This window comes from Stegostoma tigrinum, chromosome 28 (assembly GCF_030684315.1).
Source record: "Stegostoma tigrinum isolate sSteTig4 chromosome 28, sSteTig4.hap1, whole genome shotgun sequence".
Taxonomy (NCBI): Eukaryota; Metazoa; Chordata; class Chondrichthyes; order Orectolobiformes; family Stegostomatidae; genus Stegostoma; species Stegostoma tigrinum.
The window spans coordinates 27,513,875-27,526,082 of record NC_081381.1 but is presented as its reverse complement, the minus strand read 5'-3'; the positions used below and the strand labels follow the sequence as shown (position 1 = coordinate 27,526,082).

The window sequence follows — 12,208 nt, the reverse complement described above, 5'->3', positions numbered from 1 at the left end:
TCTGTCAATTGATATAATTTACTGACAGTTGGATGCAGGGTTCAAGACAACCTAACTCAACATCTAAGCACAATGTTACTTTCAAACCTCAGAGTGATCAAGAACTGCAGTTAATTCCCCATTAAACTATATATGACTTAAACATACGCCAATCCCAGCCCAACCGAGTGCAGGCTAAGATCAGCTAAAGGTGCAAATCAGGGATTGTACATTGGACCTCCTTAGTTTGAATCAGTCAGTGCTGCAACAGGTAGTGGTACACTTATGGACGAGCCATCAAGGGAAGTGGACACACTGACACCCAGAGGAAGATTATTGCTGTTCATCTCTGGACCAGTAATCATTTAAGTATCTTGATAACAATCCTAGTATTCAGCACTCATTGATTAACTTGTTTGTTTAACATGGCAGCCAAGAATTAGATGAGCTGATTATCCTGTTAGGAGCATCATCCCATATTGTATCACTGCAGATTTGTATGTCACTTCCTGAGCAGGAAACTGTATCATTTCCTGTAGCAGTCACAACTTTAGAGGCCCATGAGATGGGGAAGGCATCCAACTAGGGTAATGTCAGGTGTCTGGGCATTTGAGAGGGGGAAAATGGCTATCCTGAACATTTGTGCTTATTGCAGTGTGATAATACACAAGTTTTTATTTTTAGCAGACTACAAGAACAACATACTAAAGGAGAAGGCTGCAATGTCCCAACAGAAGGTGGAACTTCTCAGGGATATCCCCCCAAAGAACTTAGATAGAGGTACATTTGGACTTTTCTCACTTTTTAAAAATATACTCATTATGAAGTCCATCTTTTCATCTTTCTCAATCGTATTGCTATCTAGCAGTAATCAGCCAGGAGCTCAGTGGTGGAATGTGAGTATGAGACTCATTAGGATCAATGGCTTAATTCTGTTCCTGTATATTATGTGGACAAAATTTTGTAACCTCCACCATGGCAAATTTGGTAATGGAAAAAGGACACTATCCCATTCCCAACTTAATGTAATCTGTGACGGGTAGGCTGGCCCTGCTGCCAATTCTTGCCTTTAAGTAGAGATAACACATTGTGGAGCTGGAGGCCAGGCAGCATCAGCGGAACAGTAAAAGTGACATTTTGGGTCAGGATCCTTCTTCAGAAATGTGGAGGGGTAAGAGAGCTCAGAAATAAATAGAGAGGAGAGGTGGGGCTGGGGAAAATAGGTGGGCTGGTGATAGGTAAGTGCAGGTAGGGAGTGATGGGAATTGGTCAGTTAAGTGGGAGGGGTGGATCAGTGGGACAGAGGATGAACAGGTTGTGGCAGGCCAAGGAGGCAGGGGTGAAAGAGAAGATTGAATGGGATGAGGCTGGGGGTGGGGAGATTTTGAAACTGTTAAAATCTACATTAGGCTGTAGGCTCCCATGGCGGAATATGAAATGCTGCTCCTCCAGTTTGCGGGTGTGTCATTGTGACACTGGAGGAGACCCAGGATGGACATGTCACTCAGGGAGTGGGAGGGGGAATTAAAATGGTTCGCAACCGGAACATGTTGCCATTTGTTGCAAACAGAATGCAGATGCTCTACAAAATTGTCTCCAAGCCTCCGCTTGGTCTCACTGATGTAGAGAAGGCCATAGTCAGGACCAGCAGATGCAGTAGACCAAGTTGATGGATGTGTAGGTGAACCCCTGTCTAATGTGGAAGGTTTGTTTTGTGCCTTGAATGGAGGTGATGGGGGAAGCACAGGGACAGGTGTAGCACTTCCTGCAGTTGCAGGAAAAGGTGCCGGGGTGACGGGGCTAGTGGAGAGCGTGGAGTGGATGCGAGACTGATGAGAGCGCGGTCCCTATGAAAGGCAGATAGGGGTGGAGAGGGAAATATCTCTTTGGTTTTGGGGACAGAAGTGGCAGAGAATGATATGTTGGATGTGGAGGTTGGTGAGGTGATATGTGACGACAAGGAGGATTCTGTCTTTATTTTTGTTGGGGGGGAGGGGATGTGAGGGCAGAGGTGTGCAAAACGCAAGAGATGCAATTGAGTTCATTTTCCGTCGCTAGAGGGGGAAAGTTGTGGTCCTTGAAATAGGAAGACATCTGGGATGTGCAGGAATGGAACACCCCATCTTGGGAGCAGACATAGTGGAGACGGAAAAACTGGGAGTAGGGGATCACATTCTTGCAGGAAGGTGGGTGAGAGGAGGTGTAGGTCTGGGTAGCTGTGGGAGTCGGTGGGCTTGAAATCGGTATTGGTTTTGAGGCGGTCATCGGAGATGGAGACTGAGAAGTCCAGGAAAGAGAGGGAGGTATTGGAGATGGTCCAGGTGAATTTGAGGTTGGGGTGAAAGATGTTAAAGTTCATGAACTGTTCTAGCTCCTCACGGGAGCATGAGGCAAGGCTGATAGTCATCAACGTAGCAGAGGAAGAGGTGTGGGAACAGTGCCGGTCTAGCAGCAGAAAAGAGACTGTTCCACGTATCCTGTGATGAGGCAGGCATAGCCTTGGCCCATGAGGGTGCCCATGGCCACCCCTTTAGTCTGTAGGGAGTGGGAGGGGTTAAAGGAGAGGCCGATAAGGGTAAGGACGGGCTTTTAGGTCATCTGTGTGGGGGATACAAGTGTACAGGGGTTGGATGTCCACAGTGAAAAATGAGGTGTTGGCTGTCAGGGAATTGGAAGTCTTTGGAGGAGGTGGGGTCGTGGGTGCTGTCCTGGATGTAGGTGGGGAGTTCCTGGGCCGGGGGGAGAAAACAGAGTCAAGGTAAGCTGAGAAAGTTCAGCCAGGCAGGAGCAGGCAGAGACTTTGGGTCAGCCAGGACAGTGAGGTTTGTGGATTTTGGGAAGCAGACAGTAACTGGCCGTGCTAGGTTAAGGAACGATGAGGTTGGAGACTGTGGGTGGGAGGTCATGCTGCTACACTGGCACTATCCCTCACATCTTTCTCCGCTACATTGATGACTATATCGGTGCTGTCTTGTGCTCCTACGAGGAGCCTGAACAGTTCATCAAATTTACTAACACCTTTCACCCCAACCTCAAATTCACCTGGACCTTCTCCAATACCTCCCTCTCTTTCTAGGACCTCTCTGTCTGCATCTCTGGTGACCACCTCGAAACTGACTTCCATTTTGAGCCCACCGACTCTCACAGCTACCTAGACTCCACCTCTTCTCACCCACCATCCTACAAGAATGCAATCCCCTACTCCCAATTCCTGTGCCACATCTGCTCCTGAGATGGGGCGTTCCACTCGCGCGCATCCCAGGTGTCGTTTTATTTCAAGGGCAGCAACTTTCTCCCTCAGTGATTGAAAATGAACTCAACCGCATCTCTTGCATTTCCTGTACCTCTGCCTTCACATCCCCTCCCTGCAACAAAAATAAAGACAGAATCCTTCTTGTCCTCACATATCACCCCACCAACCTCCGCATCCAACATATCATTCTCCACCAGTTCTGACACCTACGATCTGTCCCCACATCCAAAGAGATATTTCCCTCCCAGCCCCTACCTGCCTTTCATAGTGACTGTGCTCTCTGCCATTCCCTCGTCTGCTTCACACTCCCCCTGGCTCCACCACCCCTGGCACCTTTCCCTGCAACTAAAGGAAGTGCTACACCTGGCCCTACACCGCCCCCCTCACCTCCATTCAAGGTACAAAACAAACCTTCCACATTAGACAGGGGCTCACCTGCACATCCGTCAATGTGGTCTACTCTTCCCGAAGTGGCCTCTCCCACATCGGTGAGACCCAGTGGAGGCTCGGAGACAATTTTGTAGAGCAACTGCTCTGTGTTTGTGACAAATGACAACAGGTTCCAGTCGCAGACTATGTTAACTCCCCCTGCCATTCCCTGGGTGACACGTCCATTTGGGCCTCCTCTAGTGTCACAATGATGCCACCCGCAAACTGGAGGAGCAGCACCTCATATTCTGCCACAGGAGTCTACAGCCCAATGTGGATTTTACTAGTTTCAAAATCTCCCCAGCCCCAGCCTTGACCTATTCAATCTTCCCTCTCATCCCTGCCTCCTTGACCTGACACAACCTGTTCATCCTCTCTCCCACTTGTCTGCCCTTTCCACCTCACTGACCAATCCCACCACTCCCGACCTGCACTCACCTAACACCATCCGACCTGTCTTCCCCAGTCCCACCCTCTTCTCTTATTTCTGAGCTCCCTTTTCGCCTCTGCGTTTCTGAAGAAGGGTTCTAACCAAAACATCAACTTTCCTGCTCCTCTGATGCTGCCAGGCCTGCTGTGTTCCGCCACCTCGATACTGTGTTATCTCAGACTCCAGCATCGGCAATTCGTACTATCTCTGTAGCCTTTAAGTAGCCAATTTTTGTTTACTAAAGAGCCTTATAGCACCTTCACACCTAGCACCATGTAGAGTGAGAGGAGGGTTCATTATGCAGGCAACATGACAAGCAAATCTAAGCAAGGTTGTTTGTGAGCTCTCAGTCACTGCATGATTCACTGTCAGGAAGGAGGAATCTGGTAAATACCGGCTGTAGCAGAAAGTGGTTCTGCAGTGGCCATCAATTGCCTGATGCCAGCCCACTGCTACTGAAATACAACAGAAGTGGGTAGAGAATGACTGTACCAATCCCCCAGTCCAGCACCTGCCATAATGAAGAACTTGTGTTCTGTCCTTCCTCCATGCTTAGTTTGGGAATCTGTGGGCTTGATTTTTGTGGAATATATCAACTCCCACCCTTAACTCTGAATTTTAGCTCCTAACAATTACATTTGACAATAAGTCATGACAGACTTAGGTACTCAAGGTCAATTCAAATCCACAGCAGAAAGAGGAGTGGCTGCTACCAAATGTTTCTTTGATAATTAAACATCACAGTTAGCAAATGCTGTTTGTACTAATTTAGAAAATAGTCAATATTAATTACTTTGATTTATTTCCTCAGGTTTTGAGAAGCAATATTGGAAATAAGGAGAATGATGCTGCTGGCTGGATCCAGAAGCTGATCAGTGAAGGGTCTATATGAGAAAATCAGTTGCCTCTTATTAATATCATTCAATAATACAGCGCTTAATAAAAATATACATATCAATGGTATTGTCACAAACATATCCCAGAACGATGCAGCACATTTTGCAGAACCACAACCTCAAACTGCTTTATTGGGAACCTTTCATTTATCTGACATGTTTGTCAATCCTTGATGAGGGAGACAGGCACCAGTAGCAATATGCGTGAGCATCATTAGTCACAGGGGGAATCAGAGAATTTCATGGCTGGCTGTAGATGACCACATGATGTTAGCTGCAGCGAGGGTGGTGCTTCTGGGAACATTGAATGTAAGGGCAAGTGCCACTCCTTTAAAAGTAGTTGGCTATGGTGTTACTCAAAGGAATGGCCATCAAAGTTCAATGATACACAACTTGTAATGTGAGGCTGCACAATAGCTCAGTTATTTTCCAGCCAAGACTAAAAGGAAAGCCTGAGCAATTTGAAGCTTTGGAAATGACATCATTGTGAATCACTAGTGCTTTCAACTGTTGGCACCTGCAATTCATCAGCTCAGCTTACCATCTCTAATTTTACAATATCTTTCCTTCCAGCTCCAATCCCTGTTGTCCACCTCCAGTTCCCCAGTTTCTTTCTTTCCACCTCCAGTTCCAGCGCTGTTATTCCTCCATGTATGACATCCCATTCTAACTCTAGTGCCAGTTTATCTATCCCTCCCTCTCCGACCCCTTAGCCCTTATCCTTCACTCTGCATCCTCAATTTGTTGTGTCTTTCTGACCCCATTCCCACAACTATAACTATTCCTGTATCTCCAATCCCTCAGTCACTAACTATCCTGTATAGCACCTCAGTCAGTCTGTCTGTCTTTATGTCTTCTGCCCCATAAGGTTTATGTTTTAATTTGTCCATCACTGTGTTCCTTCTGCCATTCCCAACTCCTCTTGACCAGCGGTTTGCCTCTATAAAGGTGAATTGTCTCTTAGAAATTAGAATTCATTGAACAAGTCTTAGGAAGTGAAGTGTTCCAATGATATATTATGAGTAATCTCTAATATATGCTGCATGAAATTAGTACCACCCCATGGTAATCCAAAACTGCAACAATTTCTATAACCAACACACAGAACAGCAATTATTCTAAACAGTGATATTATACAAGATTATTAAATGTGTGACAATTAATCAATCTATTTGTCTTTTTTAATAAAATGCTGTAATTTCAAAAATCACATCCCATTTTTCTGGCACCTGCTCAGTCCACAGAGTTAGTGAAACAGCATCCAGGTGTTTTTACCTGCACTTAGATTTTCTTTGCACATGATTGTGTCATCATATAGATCACTTATTGCTGGCCTGTGATCTGTAATGTTCAGTCTTGAATAACAGTCACTGACCTAGTTTTGTTAGAGTTCAGCACTGATGCTAGGAGTAAGCCTGAGGTAACCACCGCTGGCCTGGAATTAACATCACAGGTCCGTAACTAGCAGTGGACCCTATATCCATATATAATGTGTGGCTTCAACTGCGATATAAATAATAATGTTGATAATTTGGTAGACTGGGCAAGTATTCCCAGTCGAAGAAAAACTGCAGCCAGTGCCGCAATAAATAAAATTTGATTTGTTTATTCTAAGCACCCAATATTTTTTGTAGAAATAAATTTAATTGAATGAATAAGTCACTCCTGTATATTAATTAAGCATGAAAAACATTGCAGCTTTATAAAACCAAATCCAATTTTATTACAAAAATATTAATCAGCTGGTCATTTATTTAATTGAACTCTAGTCAGGCCAGCACCAAGAACAAAATGAGTCAGAGCGAGGTTCTGTAAAATGAAAAATTTAATTGACACCAAGCTGGCCTTTTTTATATACTAAGGATTGTAGAAGGAAGCAGGAAAGATGAAGAAAGAATTCCACTGAGTGAGGACTAAGGGAATAATGAGTTTGAATAGGAGATAGAATGTTGAAATTTGATTTTAATATAGTGAGAGCTACGGGAGAGAAACGGGAAGTGTAACTAGCTCCCCATCTATCGATGTTTTGTCCATCACTTAGTTTAAACTATGTTCTATCTAATGATATTTTGGTACTAAAATGAACTATTATCCCAAATCCATGCAAACAATCAGGAAATCACTTAATCAGCAAAACTTCAGTGTTGCTACTGGTGCCATCTCCTCCCTGACTCTATTGACTGCAGGTATTTTTGCAGGCTAGTATATGTGAAGGTGTTGACTGAGGAGATTTGTAGTGAGTTGGCAGCAAAAAGGCCTCTGTTACTTGAACCAAACAATGTCCACTCATGTTCTGGAAGTTCTACTTTTGCTAACTTGTTGGATAATCTAATTCCGTAGTGAAGTTCTCTTCATTCTCTGACCTGCAGGTACACGCTGCAAGTTTCATAATTTTTATAAAAATATATTATCATTCTGTAGACTTTAGTTATTGGAAATAACATTAAAGCCTCATTTGTGATAGTCTTCCCAGTATAATAAACTTCCTACTCTGAGCCAAGAAGGATTCCCTTACATAATAGACTTGCAAACCTCAATCTTCAGTAACATGCCCCTTTCAAATCTGTATGTATTTGTCACTATGCAGATTATATGTTGTAATACCAATTCCAAATCAAACTAAAAGACAATTTGGGAAGAATGAAGACTGGAAGTGGAGGAAGTAAAAATAAAGTATCAAGATGCAAGGTGAGATTGGAGTAGTGCGGGCATAGGCAGCAAGTTAAAACATGTAATTTAAGCATGATGAGGAGTAAAATGTTGGCTTTGGATAGAATCAAGTCAGTGCAGCAACTAGCATTGGACTGTTCTGAGGAGGATACCATAATACAGGGGTGGGATCAGAACAGGATAGGTTTTGGGATTAACTAGTAATAGAGTTGGGGCAGAGTGAGTTGGCATTGAAATTAGCCTTGGCAGTGATTAGGATTGGCCCACTGCAAGAAGCATTATTGGCTCAAGGGTAAAAGTAGAACAGGGTTGAGGCAAAAACAACAATTTGTATTTACACAGCATCTTTCAACATTGCAAAGCATCAAAGTGCGTCATAGGACCAACATAAAATTTCTGACCAAGGCACGTAAGGAGATATTAAGAAGGTGACCAAAAGCTTGGTTATTACCAAAAGGTAGGTGTTGAGGAGTGCTTTATTTGAAGGACAGGAAAATTTCAAAAGGCACTGAAAAGCTTAGGACCTAGGAAAGTTAAAAAAAAATGGTTGCCAGGGTAGCATGATTAAAATCCTGACTGCAGAAAGGCCAGAATTGGAGAAAGGCAGATATCTGAGGTTTGTAGGTCCTAAGGTGATTACAAATGGCAAAGCTTTGGAGATACTCGAAAATAAGCATACAAATTTTAAAATTGAGGTGTTGCTGCGGTAATGTAATAGTTAGGATACAAATAGAAAATCTTTGGATGAACGCAGTTTGAACAATGGTTTAAAGTAGGTGACTGGCCTGGAGTGCTTTAGAATAGTTGAGTCTGGAGATCACTAAAGGCATGATCAAGGCTTCATCAGCAGACAGGCTGAGTCAAGGGTGCAGACAGACGTTACAGTAGTTAATGAAAGCAGCGCAGGGGTTGGGATAGAGGTCATGACAGCAGTGCAGAGTTTGGGGTTGGGTTACCATGGTATTGATGTTTATATTGGCATACATCAGATGAAAAATCTTTGTTTATCAATCTGAAAATTTACTGAAAACATTAAAACATAATGACATCTCCACTTTGCAAAGTATAGGAATGAATTGAAAATGAACTTTTACTTCCAAAATTACATTTCTAATGTCCACTTTATCAGTTTACAAAATGCTGAGTGGATTGCTCAAACCTGGCCTGGGAGGGGAGGAAGATTGCCATAAAATCTTCAAGCATAAGACAGCAAGGCCTCATTCTCTGAATACTCTATCCACTCCAACAGACATGTGAAGGAGAGACAGGTGTTAACATATCAGAAAGGGAAATTAACCATTTTTCCTTTTAAATTGCATATATTAGGCCACAGATAGCAATTCCATATATGGAAAATGGGGCTGTAATTAGTTACCCAAAATCATGCTCTGATAACTTTGATAGCACTAAGACTTTTCATTATTAGGCAAGAGGAAGTAAAATCTGTGGGATTCTGTCAATTGATCCAAGGTTGGAGTTCTCAACATTCCAAAGGAACTGACCCTTTCAGCATTCCTTGTGCAATAGCCAGGCCCCTCAAGGGAGCTTTCCCCCTCGTTAAGCCCCACCACCAGCATCACTCACCTCAATAAACAGCTTGCCCACTTCACTCCTGACCACCATCTTCTCCCTAAATTTTAATTTTGGGTCAAAATTATATGTAGTAGAAAGGAAAATTATTAGAAGTGTAATGCACATGAGACCTGCAGAGAGGAGGGGAACAGACAAGCTTGATTTAATGATTTCCCGCAAAGGCTTGAAAAAAATGGAACACTCAAAAGCGTTTATTTAGAAAAGAACAGTGTAAGACAGATAAGTCAGAATAATGCAGTCTGCTGTAGTCCTGTGATCCTAGTCTTTAGAAGATTGAGTCTGCTGTTTGGTTCTTGACCTTTTTCTACTACTTAATTCAAAATTATTTTGATTTTTGGCACATCAGGAAATTATTTTATAAATATATATATATATATATATATATCTGTGTCTGACATGTGTTGCTGTTTCTGTTTTCAATACTTTACCGTTTTTGAATTAAAGCATTAGATCTGCTTTGTAGTCTAACCAGTGCAGCAATTACTATCAGTGTAACACAAACTATGGTGTGCAAACATAAAATGTCGCTGCAATAGGGCTTGCATTCTTACATTATAGTAAACATGCAAATGATAGGCAGTCATTTCCCTTTATGACTGTGTGTAGTATGAATTTAAAAATATTGGCAATTAGTGCCTGCTCACCAGCCAATCAAGTCACATTATTATTCTTACATGCTTGTCTCAAGTGTATTGTGGGGTATACAGTCTCTGTGTATACTGGCTTGATACAGTTCTACAGTACTTTGTTAAATGAGCAAATGTTCATGAATGCAAATAAAGAAAACATGTCTTGCTTTGTCTCATTTGTTAGGTATCTATTTCCATGGCAGCCACATCTACTGCATAGTCAGAATATGGGCATTTCGCTCAAAATTAATTCAGAAATTACAACATATTTAGGTACAAGAGGCCATTCAGCCTGAGTGGTGGTCCATTCTGTTTCATTCAGAGAGTCTGGGCTGCTGTGGCAGAATATGTTTTAACATGCATATTGTAGTTTGGAGCTTTGTATAGTGATGATCGAGGTTCCTATGTTCTTTCAATCATGTGGCTGATCAGGAATTGCTGCTGCTTTTGGCATGTTTTGGAAGCATTTAAGACCGTAAGACATTAGAGCAGAAGGAGGCAATTCATTCCATTGAGTCTGCTCTGGTATTCAATGAGATCATGGTAATGTTACTTGTCTTTTCCCTAGGATGGGGGATTTCAAGACTAAGGGGTGTATTTTTAAGATGTGAGGAGAGATTTAGAAAAGATGAGCAGCAAACCTTTTTTTAACAGAAGGTGGTTCACATGTGGAATGAACTTCCGAAGGAAATGGTATATGCAGGCACAGTTAGAACATTTAAAAGACATTTAGATAAGTACGTGGAAAGGAAATGTTTGGAGGGATACGGGCCAGGAGCTGGCAGGTGGACTACTTTAGTTTGGGACTATGTTCAGCATGGACTAGTTGGACCAAAGGGTCTGTTTCCATGCCATATGATTCTATGATAATCCTGAACTCCATCTTCTTGCCTTTTCCACATATCTTTTGGTTCATTTACTGATTAAAGATAATGATTTCTGCCTTAAATATACAGTAAATCCTCTGTATTAATAAATTGTGAATTCTCCTTTCTGCGATTTTTAACCAATTTCCAAATAAGCACCGCACTTATGAATTTCATTATTTGCAAATGTTCTCAGAAACTGAACTCATGTATATGGAGGAGTGATTGTACTTAAGGCTGGGTCATTAACAGCCCTCTGTGGTAAAGAATTCCACAGATTCACACACCTCAAGAGATAAAATTCCTCCTCATCTCCACCTTAAATCGGTGAACCCATATTCTAAGGTTATATCCTCTTGTCAGCCTGATCATACTGTACATCAATAACAGACTGTGATATTTTCCCCTTAAGTGATGTTAAGCTAACTGACTTACTTTTCTGGGTCTTCTCTTTTTAAATAAAGATGTTACACTGGCAGTTTTCCAATCCTTTGGGACTTCTCCAGAATCTAAGGATTCAAGGAAGATTACTATTAGTCAGAGATAACAGTATGGAGCTGGAGGCCTCACATCACCTCACCAACCTCCACATCCAGTATATCATTCTCCGCCACCTACACTCTGACTCCACAACCAAAGAGATATTTCCTTCCCCACCCCTATCTGCCTTTTGTAGGGACTGCCCTTTCCATGACTCCCTTGTCCACTCTACACTCCCCACTAATCACACCACACCCAGCACCTTTCCCTGCAACCGCAGGAAGTGCTACACCTCCCCCCTCACCTCCATTCAAGGCACAAAACAAACCTTCCACAGTAGACAGGGGCTCACCTGCACATCTATCAACTTGGTTTACTGTAGCCACTGCTCCCAATGTGGCCTCCTCTGCATCAGTGAGACCAAGTGTAGACTTGGAGGCCATTTTATACAGCATCTGCACTCTGTACATGACAAATGACAACACCTTCTGGTCGCCAATCATTTTAACTCCTCCTCCCACTCCCTGGGTGACATGTCCAGGAGGCCTCCTCCAGTGTCACAATTACATCACCCACAAACTGGAGGAGCAACACCTCATTTTCCACCTTGTGAGCCTACAGCCCAATAGTCTAAATGTGGAATTCACCAGTTTTAAAATCTACCCACCCCGGCCTCATCCTATGTCGAACCCTCCCTCTCATCCCCACCTCCTTGACCTGACACAATTTGTCCAACTTCTCTCCCACCTATCTGCCCTACTCGTCTCACTGACCAATCCCCAACACTCCCTACCTGCACTCACCTATCACCATCCCACTGACCTTCCCCAGCCTCACCTCTCCTCTTATTTATTTCCCAGCTCCCTTCCCCATCCCCATTTCTGAAGAAGGGTCCTGACCCGAAATGTCAACTTTCCTGCTTCTCTGATGCTGCCTGGCCTGCTGTGTTCCTCCAGCTCCACACTGTTGACTCTGACTCCAGC

At 43.1% G+C, this 12,208-nt stretch overlaps 1 protein-coding gene across 3 annotated transcripts in view; it reads left to right on the top strand.

The window, feature by feature from the left end:
- The window catches only part of LOC125466732 (matrix remodeling-associated protein 8-like), a 65,724-nt gene extending 55,490 nt beyond the window's left edge, over window positions 1-10,234 (top strand). For 2 of the 3 annotated variants that reach the window (XM_048561666.2, XM_048561665.2), the window contains exons 9-10: window positions 664-759; window positions 4,903-10,234. In XM_048561666.2, coding sequence (XP_048417623.2) covers window positions 664-759; window positions 4,903-4,928 — 122 coding nt within the window. In that variant the 3' untranslated portion in view covers window positions 4,929-10,234. The remainder of the gene's footprint in view (window positions 1-663; window positions 760-4,902) is intronic. The other variant, XM_048561667.2, reaches the window with a different exon arrangement.
- The last annotated feature ends 1,974 nt before the right edge of the window (window positions 10,235-12,208 follow it).